General features: G+C 41.5%; 1 protein-coding gene across 13 annotated transcripts in view; it reads right to left on the bottom strand.

Annotated features, from left to right (window-relative positions):
- The window catches only part of nfia (nuclear factor I/A), a 460,777-nt gene that overhangs the window by 43,901 nt on the left and 394,473 nt on the right, over nucleotides 1–22,403 (bottom strand). For all 13 annotated transcript variants that reach the window (XM_078218530.1, XM_078218532.1, XM_078218523.1 and 10 more), the window contains 2 exons: nucleotides 20,314–20,501; nucleotides 1,636–1,801 (listed from right to left, as the gene is read on the bottom strand). In XM_078218530.1, coding sequence (XP_078074656.1) covers nucleotides 1,636–1,801; nucleotides 20,314–20,501 — 354 coding nt within the window. The remainder of the gene's footprint in view (nucleotides 1–1,635; nucleotides 1,802–20,313; nucleotides 20,502–22,403) is intronic.

Raw genomic sequence — 22,403 nt, 5'->3', positions numbered from 1 at the left:
TGTGTCTGCATGGGTTTTCTCCGGGTGCTCCAGTTTCCTCCCACTGTCCAAAGATGTCCGGGTTAGGTTGATTGGCCATGCTAAATTGTTCCTTAGTGTCCCAATATGTGTAGCTTCGGGGGATTAGCAGGGTAAATACGTGGGATTACGGGGATAGGGGTTGGGTCGGATTGTTGTCAGTGCAAACTCAATGGGCCAAATGGTCTCCTTTTGCACTGGAAGGATTCTACGATTCTCTCCACTGATGATTTTATTAACGATGGGATGATTTTATTAACTCATCGTTAATCAAATCACTCACCTCAGTCAAACATCACCAGAGATCCACTGCATGCAGCGTGTGGACTGTTGATTACTGATGCACTGTTGTGGTGATGGTGGGGGGGGATGTTTATGAATCAGCATTTGAAAGATCTGGAACAATCTGGATACTACAATACCGACTGCGGGTGGGAAAGTGAGAAAATAAATCTCAAGTTCCCTTGGGGGGGGTGGAATTTTCAACTTGGAACATGATTGTTCCTCTTGGCTCTAAAATGTTTCAAAAGAAATCCTACAGAATACTTCCTTGGGCGGCCTTTAGCAGTCCCTCTAAGGAATTCATGGGGCTTACTCTGGCCATTTATATATTAAAATTGTAACCTGGAGTCTAACTCAAGACTGCTATTTTGCACAAGCAACATCTTGGTTTTAATATTCTCATTGTTTCCAAATCCCTCATATTGCCAAGCCCCCCATCTCCCTAATCTCCTCCAACCCAACAATCTTCTGAAATATCTTTACTTATCTAACTCCGCTGTCTTGAGTATCTCCAGTTTTAATTGCTCCACCATTGGCGGTGCCTTCAGTTGCCTAGGCCCCAAGCTCTGAAATTCCTATGCCACTCTGCCTCTCTACCGCACTTTCCTCCTTTAAGACACTACGCAAAACCTACTTTTTTGACCAAGTGGTTGGCTATCTGACCAAGTATCTCTTTACTTGGCTTTCTGTCATGCTTTGTTTTATAATGCTACTATGAAGCAGCATGGGACATTTCATTACCACAAAGGTGCTAAGGTGAAGTGTATTGGCGCCTATTTAAAGGTCTGCCTGAAAATAGGTGTCGAAATGTCTTGCTTTCCTCTACTGGTTTCCCATTTAACAGGTGAGAAATGAGTGGTAGATGATCAGAAATACCCATGTGTATACAAAGGCACTTTGCTAATATATCCTTTGCCACAGTAATGGAACAACTTCTGAAGAGAAATATCAAGAAAACTGAACAAATTTCACATTTTGGAATTTTTGTAGTTTATGGGAGAAAAAGACAAACAAAAAGAAAATCATTTACAAATGGAAACAAAAGCAAAGTGTAATGTAAAGCATTTATCTAGAGGCTAGCAAACAGATAAACATGGGGGGGGAGGGGGGAGAAACATGTTATAGTCAAAGAAAACCAGAAATAAAACTCCAAATTTTTGATTCAGATGCATTACTTTGATGGGCAGCAAACTTAAAAAGTCAAAGGGTTAGCCAACTTGTTTTCAACATGAATACATATCTCGAGAAACCTGACCTAATGCTTGGACCACTGTAGAAGGTCAGCATCACATATTTTCATACAATGTTACATGGGTTTTGCTCAAGTTAACTTACTGGGTGAAGTAGGTGATGCTGCTCCTCCATCTGTAGATGTGGTGGTTGGTTTTGTGTCTGGCACTGGCAGAGGCACAGGCCTAGCCATAGGTGGAGGAGGTGGGGGTGGCAACATTGGGGTGGGAAGGAATGGATTATGGACTTTGCCTTGGCTGCTTCCATTGGGCTGTGGGACAGAGTGAAAGTAATAACAAGTCAAAACCACAGCTGGAAAAGTCTTTGTAAGCAATGATTACAATTAATGGAGGCATCAGCATACAAGCATTGTGATACTGAAGGAAGTTAAATTACAGAATTGCTCTTTCTCAAACTATCCATACTGTTAATTAATTGGTGGCTGTTCTTCTTGTCAAACCCTCCACATGGTTCAGCCAACAGTAAGAGTAATGCGCCATCCCAGCCTGGACAAGCTGGGAACCCAATATTATATTTGACAGTTTGATATTAATAACTGATCTTATACATTGTAGCATTACCAATTTAATAATATCTCTATTTTCAGTACACAGCTTGATATGTACATAGTACATGGTTGATATGTTCAGTATTAAATACTGGAGAGAAATGGGCACACAAAGCATGAGTAAGTCTTTAGCTATCCCCATAAATGGTTTACCTAATAACTTGAGCAGCTGACAATCTTATGCCCAAAGGTGGAGGACAAATGTGTTCTTTAATCACTTCAGTGAAATGCAGATGAAATTGTGGAAGCGAATGCCATCCGTAAATACTATGAGAAATACTATTTCATCAGTGACTCAAAGGTAGCAACCAGTCACAATGCAACTGTATTAATTATCTTTTCATATCTTGGAAGCCGTATGGCATAACATATTAAATACCTTTTCATGACAGATACCATAACAGTCAGATAATTTATAATTATGTAATGTGTGACATCAACTTGTTCAGAAGCACTGACATGGACAAGTATGTAGTGGTGGCAGTCAGCATCGTGTGTGCTCTACCCAAAGGCAAGTCCTTGGCTCAAGGTTGCCTTTCCATGTCATCTACCCTGTGCCAGTCTTTTCATTTGCTAATAACTTCCTTCAATTTTCAGGCCATGCAGCATTGTTATTCTCTTCCTTTTTATTCCACTTTTTCCTTGAGCTCTTCCTTCCATGGCATCTCTGACAAGTTTCCTCTTAGGATGTGTTCTCGCCACATTCTCCGTCTGTTTGTTAGATCACTCTCCACACCATTGTTTTGTTCAACTGATCCTTTCCATTCTCCTCCAAACTCACATTTCTATTCGTTAGCAAATTGGTCTTCTCTTTCTGTAAGATCCAAGTCTCAAAATCCATACAAAACAACACTCCAAATTAAGCTCTGTACAAGTTGTTTCTTGAGTTATCTGCTCAGTGTTCCAGTTGGCAATTGTCTCTTTTCATAAAATACAGCCTTCCCCATCGCTATCCTAATTTGTTGCACCTTTCATGTGCAGATATGATGCTTCCTTATATCTTGACCTGTTCCAGTTCTTTTGAGGTATGCATCTCTTTGATTTTGCCAATGTTCCCTTTCATTCCAAAGTTCATACCTGCTATGACCATTTACTAGTCCTTGTTACCCTTCTTCTGTCTTGCTGCAAACACTTCGACATCTGCCAACCCAACTGATGCTATCATTCTCCTCCCAATCTTAATGCCAGATTCTGAGTCTTCTAATGCTTCTTTGGTCATTGCTTCTGCATAGACATTGAAGAGGAATGATGAAAAACAATATTCTTGTCAAAACACCTCTTACAATTACCCATGGCTCCGACTCTCCATTGGTTATTCTCACTCATGCTGTTTGCCCCGTGTACAGATTTCATAGGAGTCGTCTTTCTCTTCAGTCTACTCCAATGTCTTTTAGCACTGTTGGAGCTTAATCCAGTCAACCTGACTGAACGCATTTTCAAAATCTGTAGTCATATAATTCCTGGCCAAATTTTGCACTGCGCTCACTCATTCACCTGTTTGTTTCTCTCGTCCCTCTTCTTCCCGAGAATCCTAACTGGTCATCTCCAGCGCAGTGTTGTGCCTTCCCATCCACTCTAGTTATTACAATTCTCAACACAGCCTTTGGTACATGGACAATCAGATTAATTGTACAAAAGGCAGAACATTGGCTTTGATCATTATTGTCTGCATGAAGTTTTCTGGCCATTCTCCTGATAAGTAAACATCTTTGCACAGCTTAGTAAACGTTGATGTTGATTTCTTTCCCTATTTTTAAATCAAATCTGCAGGTATTTCATTTACTCCAGCCATTTTTTCCAGATTTATTTAATTTATTGTTGCTCTTATTGGACTCTCTAATACTTGCATACAAATTAGGAGTAGGCCATTCAGCTCCTTAGCCTGCTTGATCATTTGATAAGATCATGACTGATCTGGTGGCCTCGACTTTCTACCCTTATACCCTTTGAATCCCTTGTCAGTCAAGAATCTATCCAACTCTGTCTTAACATTATTCAATGACTCTGCCTCGACTACTCTCTGGGGAAGAGAATTCCACAGACAAATGTTCTCATCTTGCCGGCGTCATTACGTCCCCACTCCCAAAAAAATTCTAAGTGTGAGAGAATTCAGTGAGAATCTCCCCAGGCTCCAAAAGAATTTTGAAATATGGGAGAATTGTGGACTGAATCACACCAAACCACCCAAAGGGAATCTCACCGGTCTTCCTGCTGGGAAGACTTAGAAATGCTTTGGGAGAATTCCATCATTGTTTTCAACCCTTTACGCCACTTATTTCCTTTGCTTTTGCATTCATACGGTCTACCTTTCTGAGTTGATCCAATTCTTCTGAGTATATCACACTATTCTTTTAACAATATTCTTGTGTTTATCCTGGTGTTTGTCTTAATTCAGTATTAAATAATTCTGTATTTCGGTTTGTCTTCTTCAGTATTGATATTCTTCCATTTGATCCTTTCTTCCATCTTTCACAACATGGTATTCATAACCTATGGTTTCTTGATCCTTTTTCCTCTTAAAACCCTTTGCTACCATTTCCCTTGACAGATTTATTAATCTGTTTCTATTGTTCACTAGAGTTAGTTTATCCTTTTTTTTCTAACTGGTGCTTAGTTTACTTACTTTACAAACTCTTCATTATCATCTTTCAGCTTCTCTAGCTTCCACTGTCTTCCACATATCAAACCTTGGATCTCCTTTAGCTTCTACTGTTTCCACTTACACAAGATTACGATCTGATTCTGCGTCAACCTCTGCATGAGCTTTTGAGTTCTAAACCTTTATCTTTGTTTTAAAATTATATTGTCCAGTTGAAATCTCCCTGTATTGTCAATCATTTTCTACATGCATTGTCTTCTTCTATGATGCCTAAACCATGCGTTTGTGATTATGAATCCTGTTCTTCTGCAAAAACCTCACTCATTTCTTTTTCGAAGACCATATGGTCCTGCTTCTTTGCCATTTCTTCCTTCTCCAACACCGTTTTGAGTTCCCATAACAATCACATAGCTCTTTGCACTCTTCTGCTCAATTAGATGTTCAATCCTACCATACGTTCCATCGATCTCCTCACCTGGATGTTTGTTGCTGGACGTGTGTACCTGAATGACAGTAATGTTGACCGCTCGGCCTTTAAAGATCACGAGCATCTATTTCACATTTCACCTCACTCACACATTTGGCAGCTTCCTTGTTGAGTATTATTGCTACTCGCTGTTCCTTTTCTTCTCCTCCTGCTGGGTATATCATTCTCACTTCATCGTTCACCTTCTCTTGACAACCCTACTGGACTTAACCTCGGATGTTTTGCTTTAGATTCTTTAGCTTCCCTTTCCATTCATTGTTCATACATTCCACATTCCTATTCTTATAATACTGTCAAGCTTGTATATATGAGAATTTTGCTGGTTGGCAACCTGGATGGCCTAACTTCCTCCCTTGCCAAACATAACATCCTTTGATTGGGATTATCAGTCTACGCTGTTGGTGTTGATGGCAGCTTCGGCCATTTTCTTGGCTATTTTCAGTAGTAGTTCGCCACTGCCTTCCACTGTGGTGTCGGTTTAGTCATCGACAACTTGACCATTGTAACAGGTTGTGCCAGGCTACAATGACACCAGTAACAGACCTCACACATTTGAACTGACACAAAGTGGTCTGCAGGAATTCACCAAGGATCTTTACACAGCACCTTCCAAACTCATGACTGCCACCATCTAGAAGGACAAGAGCAACAGATACCTGGGAACACGATCACCTACAAGTTCCTCTCCAAGCCACTCCCCATCCTGACTTGGAAATATATCACCATTTCTTCACCGTTGCTGGGTCAAAATCCTGGAACTCCCTCGCTAACTGCACTGTGGATATACCTACACACCTGGAGTACAGCGGTTCAAGAAGGCAGCTCACCACCACCTTCTCATGGGTAATTATGGATGGGCAACAAATGCAGGCCCAACCAGTGAAGTCCACATCCTTTGAATGTATGAAAAAAAGTATAATACCCAAAATGATGTTTTCTATTCCACTCAAAAGCCAACATCTGTTTTCCATGAAGGTAAGAAAGAACCCTGCTGAATAAATTCATTAATGCTCCAACTACTATTATGATGCCTTTAAGGTCAAAATTCCATGATTCAGTCCTAACCAACTTCAATTCACTTCTGGAATGGATAAGGGATTCCAAAATGTCACAAATTCCCAACTACCTGTTCCCGTACTCATCAGTGACATTATGAAAAGATTTCCACCTAAAAGGTACAAATTAGGAGTGTGACGGAATACTCTCTACATGCTAGATGAATACAGCACAGCTCCAACAAAGCTCAAGAGGTTCGACGCCATCCAGCAACCTCAATCTTAAAGTCTTAATCGCTCCACCATTGGTGCACCATAGCTGCAGTATGTGCCATCTACAAGATGCACGCCTTTCAAATCTGTGACCTCTATAACCTAGAAACACCAGAGCAGCAAATCCATGTGAACACCATCACTTCCAAGTTTCTCCCCAAGCCCCATACCATCCTAACTTGGAAATGTGCAGCTGTTCCTTCATTGTCACTGAGTCAAAATCCTGAAACTGCCTACCCAACAGCATGGTAGGAATACCTTCACCACAATATGACTCACCACCAACTGGCCAAGGGCAATTAGTGATTGGCATAAATGCTGGCCTTCCCAGTCATGCCCACATCCTGTGAGTGAATAAATAAGAAATAGTCATGTTCCAATGGCATGGACTAGCGCAGGTATAGGATTAATGTGCCCATATCTGTAGCACTTCTATCATCACAAAGCCGTGCAGCATTCACTGTAACACAGTCTCTGTAACTTTGAATTCTTAGAAAACACAGCATATGATCCTCTAACGCTGGTGAACTCTCAGTCGCAGTCACTGAAGCAAATGGATAATGAAATAAAAACAGAAAATACAGAAAACACTAAGTCGATCAGCCAGCATCTGTGGACCTAAATAGAATTAATGTTTCAGGTCGATGATCCATCATCAGAACTGATGTCATCAGTTGTTGTATGCAGATATTGGACAAATTCTCCGGTCTCTCACACCCCACTACCGTAGCCAGTGAGAATGGAGAATTTGGCACTCAGCCAAATCTCCGTTCACATCAGCAGGACCGGATAATCCCAGCAGTGGACAAGGTTGGAGAATTCTGGCCAGTGAGTCTTCTGTATCAAATACAGCTTTTCAGTTGGCTTTGCAACCACCCATCCATGCTGTACCTTAAACCAGAGACAAACAAAGTAGTATAGCAAATGCTCGGGAAGCAAGGAAAATGGCACAGCACAAAAGAAGGAAACACAGGAACAAAACAGATTAAGATGTATAGAAGTAGCACATCCCAGTTCAATTAAATTAATTCACTTGTGATATGTCTTGCAGGCTGTCATTTCATTATTGTGCAGAAGACAATGTCAGTTGACCAAATGCAAATCAAACCAAACATATGCAATGCATATGAAAAACTAAACGGCACAGGCAAATAATAATAGTTCAGTCGTCGTAAGTACAACCAAAAGAATATAATAGAGCTCAATTAATGTAATGCTCTCTGAAGGAATGAGACAATGAGACCTTTGTAAACCCGTCTGTCTCTGTCTTTCCCTGTGTCTGCAGTGACGATTCTGCTACTGTATATCATCTTTTTAATAATTTTCAAGCTACTTTTGTCTAGGTTGGTTATGAAGCATTTTCCTATAGCAATACTGTGTAGCGTCGGAACATAGAATAGTAGAGTTCGGAAGGCTGCTATTTCACCAATGGAGACTGCGCTTGTTCTTTCGAATATCTGACAAAAAGTCATTGACCCAAAAGGCTAACTCTGTTTCTCTCTCTCTCCACAGATGCTGCCAGGCTTGTCAACTATTTGAACCATTTTCTGTTTTTATTTCAGATGTCGAGCATCTGCAATATCTTACGTTTTGCATTGGTGATGTGATTATGCCAATTACAAGAGATTAGATTCACAAATTAGCTTTTTAAATATGTTATGTTGCAGCCAACAACCAGGTGGCATTCTCACCTATCTCAGTTCAAATCAGAGTCTTGGTGTAATCTGTGGCCTGTTTTTACACATCACAGTACAAAAATGGAAATGTCTATACACTGACAGGATTAAATCTTCTATCCTTCACACGTCTTTGTTTTGTAGAAAATAGTAGTTGAAGACCAAGATGATTAAGGTGCTCGGCATCCTTGAAAGTGGATAAATCATTAGGCCTGGATGAAATGTATTTCAGGTTGCTAAGGGCATAGTGGAGATTCTGACTGGCACTTTCCAAACTGCTCTGACTCCTGGAGTGATGCCAGAGAACTGGAAGAGTGCTAACACTGTACCATTCTTTTTAAAAGCGAGGAAGGGATAGCCAGAGAAATTACAGGCCAGCTAAACTGACCTTGGTATTTATTGAAAAAGAATTCCAAGAGAGAGCAAAATAGCCCTTTAGAAGGCACAGATTAAGCAAGGTTAGTCAGATTGAATTTGTTATGGTATTTTTTTTATTCATTTATGGGATATGAGCATTGGTGGCAAGACCAGCATTGGGTGCCCATTCCTAATTGCTCAAGTGGCTTCCTAGGCCATTTACGAGTCAACCACATTGCTGTGGGTCTGGAGTCACATGTAGGCCAGACCAGGTAAGGACAGCAGATTTCCTTCCCTAAAGGGTATTCGTGAATCAGATGGGATTTTAATGACAATCGACAAGGTTTCATGGTCATCACTACTCTTTTAATTCCAGATTTTACACGATAAATGGGAGGATTCTGAGAGGTGTAGAGGAACAGCAGGACCTGGAAAGTATGTTTACAAATTCCTGATGGTAGCAGGACAGGTAAAGTGCTTAAGGAGGTATACAAGATACTTTCCTTTTTTAGCCATGGTCTAGAGAAAAGAGGAGGGAGGTTATGCTGGAACTGTATAGACTGCAGGTAGTGTAGTGTTCACAGTTCAGGTACTCACAGTGCAGGAAGGATGTGGTTGCACAAGTGAGTACAGAAGAGATTTAAAAAGATGTTGCCATAATTCTATGATTGTATAATGGAGAACTTTAGCAATGAGGTAAGATTCAATATGCTGTGCTTGTTTTCTTTGGAGTGGAGGAGGCCCAAGGGGACATTTAATTAACATGTATACATTTATGAGGGACCTAAATGGAGTGGATAGGAAGGATCTATTTCCAATAGCAGAGATCAATATTTAAAATAATATTTAGAAGGATTAGCAGAGAGTTGAGGAGACTTTTTTTAAAAACTGGAACTCATTGCCTGAAAGAGTGGTAGGGGCAGAATCACTTCATTCCATTTAAATATGACTTGGTTATGCACTCGCTGTATCATTACCTACAGGGTTATGAATCAAGAGCTGAGAAGTGGGAAAAGGCTGGGTAGCTCTTTTTTCAGCTGGCATGTACATGTTTTGTGCTGTAAATGCTTTTTGTTCCCATGGTGCTAACATACCATTCTCCTTCTGCTTTTTTCATGGGGTCTCTGTGTTGTCTTCAAATAATGGGAACCGACCATTCAGGAAACAGGTCTAACTAATTGTATTATTTTCCTATATTTCCAGCATTACAATTAGCAGTTAGATTTCCCAAATTACAAGCAAATTTTGTATTTGGCTGTGGAGTATGTAGGTTTTGTAATAATTAAGTATAGAACACAAAGTTCAAGTTGCAGATCTTCTTCAAGGTTCCTCATTCAGAGCATTCCATCAAGAATCCCTTCTGAACTCAGAAAACCTGACAATACTGCATTGCCTGGTCAGTCATTTCCCTGACCTGGGAGAAGCTATGAAAGAAGTTTTAATGACTTGACAAAGTGCTTGAAGATATACTAATTAAAAGCATGCTGTCTTAATAGGAGTATAGGAGATATATCTGCACTGTTCTTTTAGCTTTGATTTTTAAAGTAAACTTAAACTTAAGTAAAATTAATTGAATAGAAAACTGGGCCAGGCGCAACACAAGCTGTTGATTCACTATTGGTCATGTTGTGCTATTGTCCAAGACAAATTTTACATTTAGCAATAATAACCGGTAACTATGATACAAGACATCAACAGCAATTTGCTTTCCATCTCTCTCCGCACATTTTGCTTTTCCAACCAAACTTTCTCTTGCCCTTCCCCAAGGTGTGAAAAAACCATAGCACTGTCTCCCACAAACAATCCTCTAGGATCATTACATCCGTTAAAACATTGTACCTGACAATTAGAGAAAAGTCAAAGCTCCAATAAATTATTGACTTCTGTAATGGTCTCTTTGGCAGCAGTGGTTCAAATGTTGCTAATGACTCCTGTGCATAATAGCCTTCATGGTCTTCTGCTTCCCTCAATTGCTCCTTTTGATGAGGTCCATTATCTATGGTAGCATTGTGCAGCATGTGGCATAATGTCACAATGTTGCCCATCATCTCCAGGGAACAGTGTAAGGATCTCCTGATGCATGCAAGCATCTGAACCATTACTTAACTTCTCAAACCCACTCTCCGCAAGGGTCCTCATCTGTGAATGCGTACTGCTGAATCTAACCTCTGCTGGGTTTTGGAGTTTATGCATTAGGCATGCTTCATGACACAGCTTGCAGTTATGAGCAACTATCAATCTTCCTTTCCTTCATCTTTAAAGAGTTGTCTAACATTGAATTGCTTCAGAATGAAAACATTATGTGTATTCCCAAGGAAGTGTACATTAACATGCAAAACTTTCTGGCAGTAGTAATAAACCATTTGCATGTTCCTGGAATGATATTTCTTTGGATTTATGGATGCCAAGGAATTGTTGGCAGTGCTCAGATGGCTACATGCATACAATCAATGATGCTCTGTAACTCAGGAAAGTGAGCCACGAGAGAAAACTGTACCCTCTCTCTTCCTACTGGTTCATTCTGATGTGTACATTGGTGGGTCTGTGAAAAAACAGAGCTTTAATTATGCTCTCTTTGTGGCAGTGCACATCAATGTAATTGATTCCACTGATTTTCCCCAAAGCAAAAGATTAAGAGCAATTGTGACATTCACAACTGGCAGGAGACTACGGACCAGACAGTACCCTAAAAATAAGAGCTTCATTACCGAGTCTCAGCGTCTTAGAATACTGTTCCTGCTGTGGGGTTCAACTATCCACACCTGCTGTAGTTGATTCATTCTCTGGATAGTTTCTTGTTAGTTGTGCACCATTCTTGGACTCTATGTTCCTATGTTAAATTCTCCTCGGATTCTGGTTTCATTATGTATTAACTGGCAATGGTTCCACAAAAGCCCTACAGTGCAGGAGGCCGTTTGGCCTATCGAGTCTGTACCGACCACAATTCCACCCACACCCTATTTCCGTAACCCCACACATTTACCCTGCTAATCCCCTTGACACAAGGGTCAATTTATCATGGCCAATCAACCTAACCCGCACATCTTTGGACTGTGGAAGGAAACCGGAGCACCCGGAGGAAATCCACGCAGACACATGGAGAACATGTAAACTCCACACAGACAGTGACCAAGGCCGGAATCGAACCTGGGTCCCTGTCGCTGTGAGGCAGCAGTACTAACCATTGTGCCACCGTGCCGCCCTGGTGAATACTGCAGGATGAACACTCTCACAACTCTGATCACCTGTCAGTGCAATTATGAAATATTTCCCCTTTGTTTATGAACTAATTTATAGGTATAACAGTGGATAATGAACCCAATCGTTGTGCTACTCCTGCAGAAAGTAAAAGTACACAGCCAGGATTCTGATCAGAGATCAGGCAGTAAGTCAGAGTTTCTGATTAGACATTGGGCGGAATTTTGCGGTCCTTCCTGCCACGGGAATAGTAGCGGGTGGGACACGCAAAGGTCTGTTGACCTCGGGTGGAATTTTCCAGCCTTGGGGTGAGCGCGGCCGGAAAATCCTGCCCATTGTTTGGAGATTTGTTATGCGATATCAAAAGCTATTTTTCCCCTGATCTGATTTTCCGAGGGAGGCATGTAAATTACTGCAAAATGGTGTCGTTCCGCTGTAACCCAATTCCCCTTCATTTCTGCCCATTTCACACTGTTTGCTCTACCTGCCCTGTAACTGGTGTTCAAAGTTGTTGAGCTGCAAATGCACATCATTTTAAAGAGGTTAAGAGTGAGATTGGAAATTATGCACGGTGACCATTTTAAAAAAAAAAATCACATTTTTTTCCCCCTCTGCTTTAACTGAGGCCTTTTCAGAGCCTTTGCAATGGTTGCTGTGGTGCTATCTGAAAACTCCATGACACCTCTGCTTTTCTTAAAAAGAGGAGAAACAAGCATGGATGCCAGGGTATGTCTGGCTATACATTAGTCACCTGGAACACCTTGACACAAGAATCAGGCAGAGGTGTATATACTTGTCCCAGCATCAGTGCTTGCAGAAGCTTCAGTCTGCCAGGAAAGCTATTGTGGAGTTATACTATATCTTTTATTTTTTTAAGAGTTTATATCCAATCAAAAACCAAATTGGTCCAATCAAAGTCCCTACAAGAGAGACATTACAGATCCAAGCTGACAAGACAGGCCCCACCTTTCCTGTCTTGGGCTTGATCAACAAGATCCAAGTTGATAGGAGCAGGCATTACACGCCCTCCAGTGCTTGATCTGAGCTTCATCTTATTCTATATGCTGAAAGCACACCTATAGCCACAGTGAAAACTGTATTCAATTTAAGTGCATCGAAGAATACTTCAAACATCTGCCGGGAACACTGCAAATATCAGCCAATCAGAGATCAGAGATGGGTGAAATAGGTCACTGACACTATTTATGTGAGCATCGGATTTCAACATCTTCCCATGGACACCTACAGCACTTTAAGACAGCTCGGCGATTTTAAAGTGGCAGGATTCCGCAAAGTACAAAACATTATTGATTACAAACATGTGGTCTAAATATTCCATTACAGAATGTCACTTGTCATACCTCTGCAGGCATGAGGATTACACATTTAAAAAAAAATTATTTTAAGATTACAGGGGCGATTCTCTGGCCCTGCGCACTCATGCGCAGACCGTGCTGGGGCCAGAAAATCATGGGGGCAGGGCCATAGTACGCTTAGCGTTGGCAAGAATCCCCTTTTGGATTCTCCCCACCCCTGAGTGTTGACGTAATCTGGTTTCCACACTGTGAGGCATTTGAAGCAGTTCAGAGAAGGTTCACTCAATTGATTCCTGGAATGAGGGGGTTATCCTACGTGGAAAGTTGTACAGTTTGGGTCTGTATCCATTAAAGTTTATAAGAATAAGAGGTTATCTTATCGAAAGATATAAGATTTTGAGGGAACTCAAAGGGCCGAATGGCCTACCCCTGTTTCTAGTTTCACTGTTTCTATGACTTGACCAGGTGGATGTGGAGAGAATGTTGCCCCTTGTGGGAAAGACTAGAACTAGGTAACGCAGTTTGAAAATAAGGGGTCTCCCATTTAAAGTTTGTTTTAACGTTTAAAGTTTTTAAAGTTTATTTATTCGTGTCACAAGTGGGCTTACATCAAAACTGCAATGAAGTTACTGTGAAAATCCCCTAGTCGCCACACTCCAGCGCCTGTTCGGGTACACTGAGGGAGAATTCAGCATGGCCAATGCACCTAACCAGCATATCTTTCAGACGGTGGGAGGAAACCGGAGTACCCGGAGGAAACCAATGCAGACACGGGGAAAACAATGCAGACTCCGCACAGATAGTGACCCAAGCTGGGAATTGAACCTGGGTGCTTGGCGCTGTGAAGCTGCAGTGCTAACCACTGCGCCACCGTGCCGTCTTAAGACAGAGATGAGGAGAAATATTTTTTCTCAGAGGGTCAAGAGTCTGTTGAACTCTTTCCCTGAGGGCAGCAGAGGCAGAGTCATTGAATAGTTTTATGGGTGAATTAGATGGATTCTTGATTAACAAGGAAGGGGTCAAAGGTTATGGGGAGAAGGAAGGAAAGTGGGGTTGAGGCCACAATCAGATCAGCCATGGCTTGAGGGACTGAAAGGCTTACTTCCACTCCCAATTCAAATGCTCCTATCTTTGTTACACTTTTTAATGTCAACTTGCTCCGTTATAAATTCTTAGGCCCGCATATGTAATAGGAACTGTCTTATAAATTTTTCATGATGCAATTTCAGTTTCCGCTGGTGGTGGTTCTATATTTTTATTGCCTAACTTACTCTCCCTCTGCCTGGACGGCAGAAAAAAAAATCCTATGCTCCAACCAACTCTGTTTCTTTGTTTCTCCAAATTGCCCGATTATTTGCTATTTCAATAAAAATCCCTGCTTTCCCTGAAGCCTACACTGCTTGCCTTGCTGTGAGAACTGCCATGGGAGATTAACTAACAATATTACAATAAGGCTGGCCCTGGAAGCTATGGTGGGATACTAATGGGTGGGATCTTCCGGTCGTGCCCACCCCAAGACCGGAAATTCCCGCTCGAGTTCAACGGACCTTTAAGTGGTCATCAAACTTTATGCCCTGCCTGGTATGATTCCATAAGAAGTTTAACAACACCAGGTTAAAGTCCAACAGGTTTATTTGGTAGCAAAAGCCACAAGCTTTCAGAGCCTTAAGCCCCTTCTTCAGGTGAGTGGGACTTCTTTGGGTATGATTCCCGCAGTGAGCAGGACTGGAAAATCTACCCCACTGGTGGGGTAAATACTCTGCCATTGATTGCTGTGCCTTTCACTACCTTGGCCCCAATCACTGGAATACCTTCTCTACACTTCTCTGCTTCTCGACCTCGCTTTCCTCCTTTAAGACACTCCTCAAGTCCTACTGGTTTGACCAAGCTTTTGTTCATCTGACCTAATACTTAGTTTCAAACTTAGTTTTATAAAGTTCCTGTGAAGTGCCTTGGAATATTTCATTACATTAAAGACACTATATTCATGGTAGTTGTTGTAAAGTGAGAAAGGAGGCTAGCAAGGTCATAATCATTTCACTTCAATTGTTTTTTTTAAAAAAAGCTCCAGAAATAGTATAATTTTAAAATCAACTATCTGAGATAGCATAATGGAGCCAGCAGGCGCCATCTGCTTTTTGTTGTGCCTGGAAACTGAGGATGGAATTTTCCTGTCCTGCCCACCACAGGAATCGTAGCGGGTGGGACACAGACCATGCAAAGGTCCGTTGACCTCGGATGGGATTTTCCGCCCTTGGGGCGAATGTGGCCAGAAAATCCCGCCCCGAGTCTTTCATAGGTGGAAGGAAGAGGAAAATCTATCCCAAATTTTTTGTTGATAGTTTTCCTAGCCATTTAGGATCACACGGCAAGCTCAGTGGGAAATCTACCCTGGTTAATAAGATTGTTTAAATCACAATCCGCCAGCAAATCTAATTCCATCATGAATATCTCTGCAGCGATGCAGGCTTCCTTTGCATCTGCTTGTGGAAAAACTCAGAGTAACCTGGTTGCCTTTTACAATATCGAATCTGAACTTGTAGTGTTCAATAATTCAAGAGTTTTCAGATGAGCTGAGCAAATGAATACTCAAGCATAAATGTTAGTGTATTGATTTGATGTCTAGACAAGTATGTATCTTCTAACTCACTGCAGACATTATTCACTTCCACGTCGTCTGGGATATCTGAAAGCATGTTTGTGTAGAATAATGTATCAAGTATAATGTGTTTAATATATCTACTATGAATCGAACCTCAAGTGGTCCGTCAGCATCTTGTCATTAAAGTAGGTGTTCTGTTGGGTGTTATGGTGGTATGTAATAGAAAATTAATTTTAAAATTAAACTATACACAAAACATATGTGTTTTTACATCCACCTACCTACGTATATTTAAAATTGAATAAATTGTTTTAGCAGTACAGAATGCAGGCAGACTATGAAGAATTAATCTCTTCCCCAACAAAGTAGAAACAGTCTCTTATTCATTGACCTTTATGCTTCATAGAGATGGAATATCCTCTGCTGAGATTTTGCCTAATAGCAGAATCAGCAACAAAGCCATGCACTGAGTGACAGTGTAATGCCGGGGAGTCACCATTTCCATTTAAACCAATTTACTAGGATGCTTAAATACATGATTTTGGTCATTACTCTACTTTGTAGAAAGATAAATTATGTAAAAGGAATAATGTACTAATTATCCTAATGTAGATTTGGAAAGGTAACACACAGACGTCACCAAGTCTGTAACAATTCTGCCAGGACTTTCCCATTTCAATATTAAATAGATCCACAGAGTTACTCGGTTACAGTGCAAGACCAGTTGGCACCAGCCGACTGTTCTATTTTTACCCAGGTTAGACTGAACTGTAATCTTGTAACAGAGGTTTGCCTCTCTCTGGGCTGGCTGAAGAGGACAGAACTGCTGGTTGTACTGACAAGTGTGATTAAAACATTACAACATGATACTGGGACTTATTATGACTTGCCCAAAAGGTGTGATCACCAAAGCAAGCAAACTATAAGATAACAAGTAGGAGCAGGAGTAGACCATACAGCCCTTTGAGCCTGCTCTGCCATTCAATCATGGTTGAGCTTTTGTCTGAATGTAAGTTCCTGCCTGCTTCCCATATCCCTTGATTCTCTTACAGGCCAAAAATCTGTCGATTAAACATACTTAGCAACGGGGCATGTACAATCCTGTGTGTAGACAACTCTGAAGATATACAAGTCTTTGAGTGAAAAAGTTTCTCCTCATCTCAATCCTAAATGATCAACTCTCAATCGCAAAACTGCACCCTCGTGTTCAGGACTCCTAATCTCTCAGTGTCTACCTTGTCAAGCCTTTCCAAAATTTTCCAAAATATGTTCCAATAAATCACCTGCCATTCTTCTGGGCTCCAAAAGTTTAGGCCCAATTAACTCAGCCTCTCATCATAGGATGACTCTCTAAGCCCAGGAACCAATCTAAATGAATCACTGTACTGTCTCCAATGCAAGTATATCCCTCCTTAAATATGGCCAAAACTGCACACAGTACTCCAGGTGTAGTCTCAACAAAGCCCTGCACAACTATTGCAAGGCTTCATTAGTCTGCAAGGCCAACATGCCATTTGCCGTACAAATTGCTTGCTGTATCTGCATGCCACCTTTCTGTGTTCCTTGCACAAGTATACCCAATCTACTTTGGCAGCAACACAAATCTCACACCTTTTAAAAAATATTCTGCTTTTCTGTTCTCACTACCTAAGTGAATAACCTCACACTTCCCCATATTATCCTCCGTCAGTCACCTTGCTTTACATTCAATTAACCTGTCTCTATCTCTTTGTATCTTCCTCACAGCTTACTGTTCTCACCTAGCTTTGTATCATCAGCAGACATAGATACATTACTCAGTCTTTGATGACAGTACAGACAAGGGATATTATTTCGGTACTGCTGAAAAAAAGAGACATGCTGCTGGATGTGTTTCATCATATCCTGTGTGTGATTTGAATGTCAGTGTCTGTGTGATGCCAGGTATGTCGACCACCGTCCCACTGATTGGCAGATCGTATCAAACAGCACTTCCTTTCAGCTGTTGTCAACAGGCATGAAGCATTGACCATACTCAACCAGCCTGTGCTTGCCAAACTCAGAAAATAGCGTCTAACATTAGAAAGGTGTGATTCTGTGAGTGGACAGCATTGGCTGAATAACCTTGATTGTGCTAAGAATAACATTAATAATGAATTTAAAATTATCATTTGGGCCCACAATGTGACTCACTTAGACTTGCTAGAAGTTAAATATATTCATAAGCAGGGACCTGCCCACTGCAGGCAAAAGGCATATGTCCAAGTATTGCAACTTTTCTGAATTAGACATAAGCATTTAGGGGCGGCATGGAGGCAAGCACTGCTGCCTCAGAGCGTCAGGGACCCGGGTTCAATTCCGGCGTTGGATGACTGCCTGAGTGGAGTTTGCACATTCTCCCCATCTCTGCATGGGTTTACTCAGGGTGCTCCGGTTTCCTCCCACACTCGAAGATGTGCACGTTAGGTGGATTGGCCAGGTTAAATTGTCCATTAGTATACCAAGATGTGTAGGTCAGGTGGATTAGCCATGGGAAATGTGTTGGGTTACGAAGGTAGAGTGGGGGAGAGGACCTGGGTAAGATATTCTGTCAGAGAGTTGGTGCAGACTCGATGGGCCGAATGGCCTGCTTCTGCATAGTAGGGAGTCTCTGATTAGCATTTTCCATACAGTAAATATATCAGGTAAGCTTTAATGCACATGAGACTGCCCACACACCCAAAATAGCAAACTGTCTTTTGATATGCAGAACATTGTTGCTAAAATCAAGCATTATGTCCTGAAACCTGAGGACTGATGCAAATATGTACAGATCTGTAAGTAAGGCCTGATATAATGCATGCTTTACTCTCCCCCTCTCACATCTGAGAGAGTTTTGCCGCCCCCCCCCCCGCAGTTACTTAAAAGTGTTTACCAGCTGCCACCCCTACCCCTCCCCACTAAGTGAGTTTTTCATCTTATGTAGCTGCCCTCACGACTGAAAGCTTGCTATCATTCCTATTAATACTACTTGATATGAGAACTGTATTTGGCCTCAACTCCATGCAAATATTTTGGCCTCCTTGCTCCCTCCCACACTTTGCAAGTTATTGGCCTCTATCCTAAACCCATCATGATTCCCACCACATTCCACACCCCCCACCCCTCCAATGCTCACCCCAAAGATCCACCGCAACAAGAAAGAAATAAGCTCCATTATCAAATGATGCTAGGTAGCAATTGTAAAACTGCAATGAACAATTAGTTATGAAATGCATGCATTTAACTACCCACACTGCTGCCACCACCACCAATAGCTTAAATTACCATTCATTCACTCTGATTGCATTTCCTGTTCCAACTCACCAGCTGGCTACTAACCAACCTCCCCTCCTCCACCCCACCCACCTGACCAAATCTCCCCTGGTTGTAGTTCCCCCCCCCTCAGGGGCTACCCCGACTTCACATCACTTCCTCTTTTGGAATAGTCCCTTATGACTTAATTTCACATCTAAGGCTGGTTGCTCCACTGACTGGCTCTCCCATTCTTTAATCACTGCGGCCCAACTGATTTCAGCCCAGTTGCCGTTGCTCCACGCTGCTGTTGTCATCTGCAAGAGTTCAAAAGGTGTTTGAATTTTCCAGATTATGTAACGCAGAGCAGATAAACGATATCCTTTTAGTCTGCTGGAAACCTTGCTCGATTTGACCATCTGTTCATCTGATATTCTAGCTGACTGTATAGACCTGGCCTTGATAAAAATATTTACTTGGTATAATAAAAAAATTGCATTAAGCACATCTGGCTTGCTTGTACGTCTGATAGATGGACAGAGGTGTGCTTAAAAAATAACTGACAAGCAGAATGCTTTCGTGGAGGGCCAAGTACCCAGGTGTGTACGAGGAAATTGGAAGTGCTTTGCCCCTCCGTGACACATGTAACATTTTGGAGCATTGAAGATGCACAACGATAGTGCTCAATGACATGCTAGCCCTGCAGCTGGCTGTTTTCGGTTCTCTGATTAAACATCTAGTGTTTTATTTTTCTGTCTTAGGTCCAGGTTTGTGGGCAGACTCCCTAAGTCTCAAAAAATGAACTCCTTGTTCTCGGTAACATTGCTACAAGGATGCACCTGTCCTGGGAGAGGGGGTGGGCAGAAATGAAGAGTCATTTCCTATCTATTATTCCGTGCCTCCTAGTACACAGCCATACAGCAGCAATGCGGGAAGGCTGCTTATTTAGTCACAGGAGGTTGTGCGCCTGCCAAAACCTGCAGTGAGAAACAGTGGGAGAAGCACTGCATTTTCATAATCCTAACAAAAACAACTCCTTATTATAAAAATCTATTTCTAGATATATCTATATATAAATGAAACTTTCATTCAATGACCAAAATGCTGGTTAGGAATTTTAGAAGTTACAAGATAATTTGCAACCTCTGTTTTTATGTGCAAGATCTTTACTAACACAAGGTGAATTTGCCATGTTTCTATCCCTTGCAAACATTAAACATTTTCACAGACACACAACATAAATTCCAGCATTTTTAAAAGCCTAAAACTGAGAAAGAAGCTTACATTTTTTGATGTTTCATTGTTTACACTATCTAATGCAGTTTGCAACCTCACTAACCAAGTTTAAAGTAAACACATAACAAGTTTCCAATGATAGTTTGAGATGCAAAGTGCCATGAAGCTAGAAGGTTATATCTATGTATCTGTCAATCTACATAAAAAATAAAAAGTGGCCTTACATTTAGGAACCCCACCTGTCCTGACTGCTGGCTGGTGTCAGGGCAGACCAGTTGAACAAACTCCTTCAGAGTTTCCTGACTAGGATGTGGATGATAGCGGATGGCCGTATGCGAGAAGTAAGGACCTGGCTGCTGGATGATGGGAGACGTTGGAAAATGTAGAGTTGAGGCTGTTGCATGGGGACTCGCTGTAAGAAAAAAGAGAAAAGATACTGTAAACCTAGGTTGCAAAATGATTCATAATGTTACAAAGTGACAGAACATTGTATGAGATATGAGAAATGATTACATTGCCTGTTACTTCACTCTGCATTCACAGAAACAGTTTGTTATCTTCCAGAATTTTTTGATTGGGGAATGTAGCTTCTTAAAATATACAGATGTTACTTTGTAATATATACGACATTTAAATCTAAATCACCATTGCCAACATTGCATAAAACCTTTTATTTTGCACAGACAGTTCAGAGGTACATAGATATTTTGTTCAGATTTACTTCCAATTTTAATTTATTTCTTAAAAAAAAATCCTTGTTATGAAAAGAAAATTAATCTAGCCTTTTGGCCATATTATACGCCAGATCAGTTATCACTTTGTCTGTTCATCTCAATGTTGTGCAGGTGAAGGTGAAAAATGCTCCACAAATAAACAGTTAAATCTGATTGAGGAGCTTGGAGAATATGTAGAAGCTGTAAGTGCCACTTCAGAAGTGACATGACCTTCAATTACTGATATTGAACATTATTTCACCCGACAGATAGAAGAACTATCAATTCAATCACATCTCATTTCAACAGTGACATTTGATTGGCTAAAGAATATTCGCCTTAATCAACTGGGGACAGTTGAGCTTAACTTGCCAGATCCAAGCACTGTAGCATTACAATGCTACATGTTGTAATGTGGGATACAGCCATCCTTATGCTGCAACAATGGTCACAGCTTATATGAACAATCCAGAACATGAAAATTGACTTTTAAGAGCAACTCTTCCACATAGGAAATGGAAATTGAAATATACTTGCAACTTGATTAAAGAGAACACACAAGGACCCATTTTCTTCTGGGAATTAATGTTAAGGAAGAGGTGAAGAGAACAAGGAAGCATAATTAGTTTTAAAGGAAACATGGGGCAGAATTTTGGAACATGGGTGAGCACCCCAACGTCAGGTGCATTTTTGGATCCCGACATTTGGCACGTGATGCAACTTTAAACCAGAAAGCAACTATTGGCCACGGAGCATGTTCGACATCCAAATCGGTGATGCAGAGGTAGAGAGGAGGTGGGTGGGAGTTAAAGAATCATAGAACTCCTTCAGTGCAGGAGGCCATTCAGCCCCTCGAGTCTGCACCAACAACAATCCCACCCAGGCCCTATCCCCGTAACCCCAGTTATTTACCCTGCTATTCCCCCTGACACCAAGGGGCAATTTAGCATCGCCAGTTAACCTAACCCCACATCTTTGGAGTGTGGGAGGAAACCGGAGCACCCGGAGGAAACCCGCGCAGACACGAGGAGAACGTGCAAACACCACATAGACATTCAACCAAGGCCAGAATTGAATCTGGGTCCCTGGCGCTGAGAGGCAGCAGTGCTAACCACTGTGCTACCGTGCCTCCAGTAACATTATTGAGGTGGCCAGTTTATAGCAATGATGGTAGGACGGGATCAACGTGCCCAGAGGAAAGGCACATAAATGTCAGTGCAGCACCCTGATTTAATGATTCCTCTCGAGTCAGTGACAGCAGAACATTTCTGGTGAGTGGCAGAAGATTTGCTGGAAATAGCAGAGGAAGTGAGTGAATATAATGGTGTTGGGAAGGGTGTAGGTTTAGTGCCACAAATACTTTAGAGAACTTCTGAAGGCTGGTAAGGTTGGTGCACCCAGATGTCGGTTCTCCATATCTACTGTTCGAAGTTGAGCAGTCTGAGGATGCATGCTTTTCATGAACAGTCAATATACATGTGGCAAGAGCATCACTGAGCTGTGGGCGAAGATCACCTCTCTACCCAAAGTGCAGGAGGCAATACTTGGCCAGTGTCATCACATGCCTTGGTGCAGCTGAATGCAGTGAGGGACTGCACACT

Source organism: Mustelus asterias, chromosome 8, assembly GCF_964213995.1.
Source record: "Mustelus asterias chromosome 8, sMusAst1.hap1.1, whole genome shotgun sequence".
NCBI lineage: Eukaryota > Metazoa > Chordata > Chondrichthyes > Carcharhiniformes > Triakidae > Mustelus > Mustelus asterias.
The sequence above is the reverse complement of the archived record's forward strand: the minus strand, read 5'-3'. Positions and strand labels throughout refer to the sequence as shown.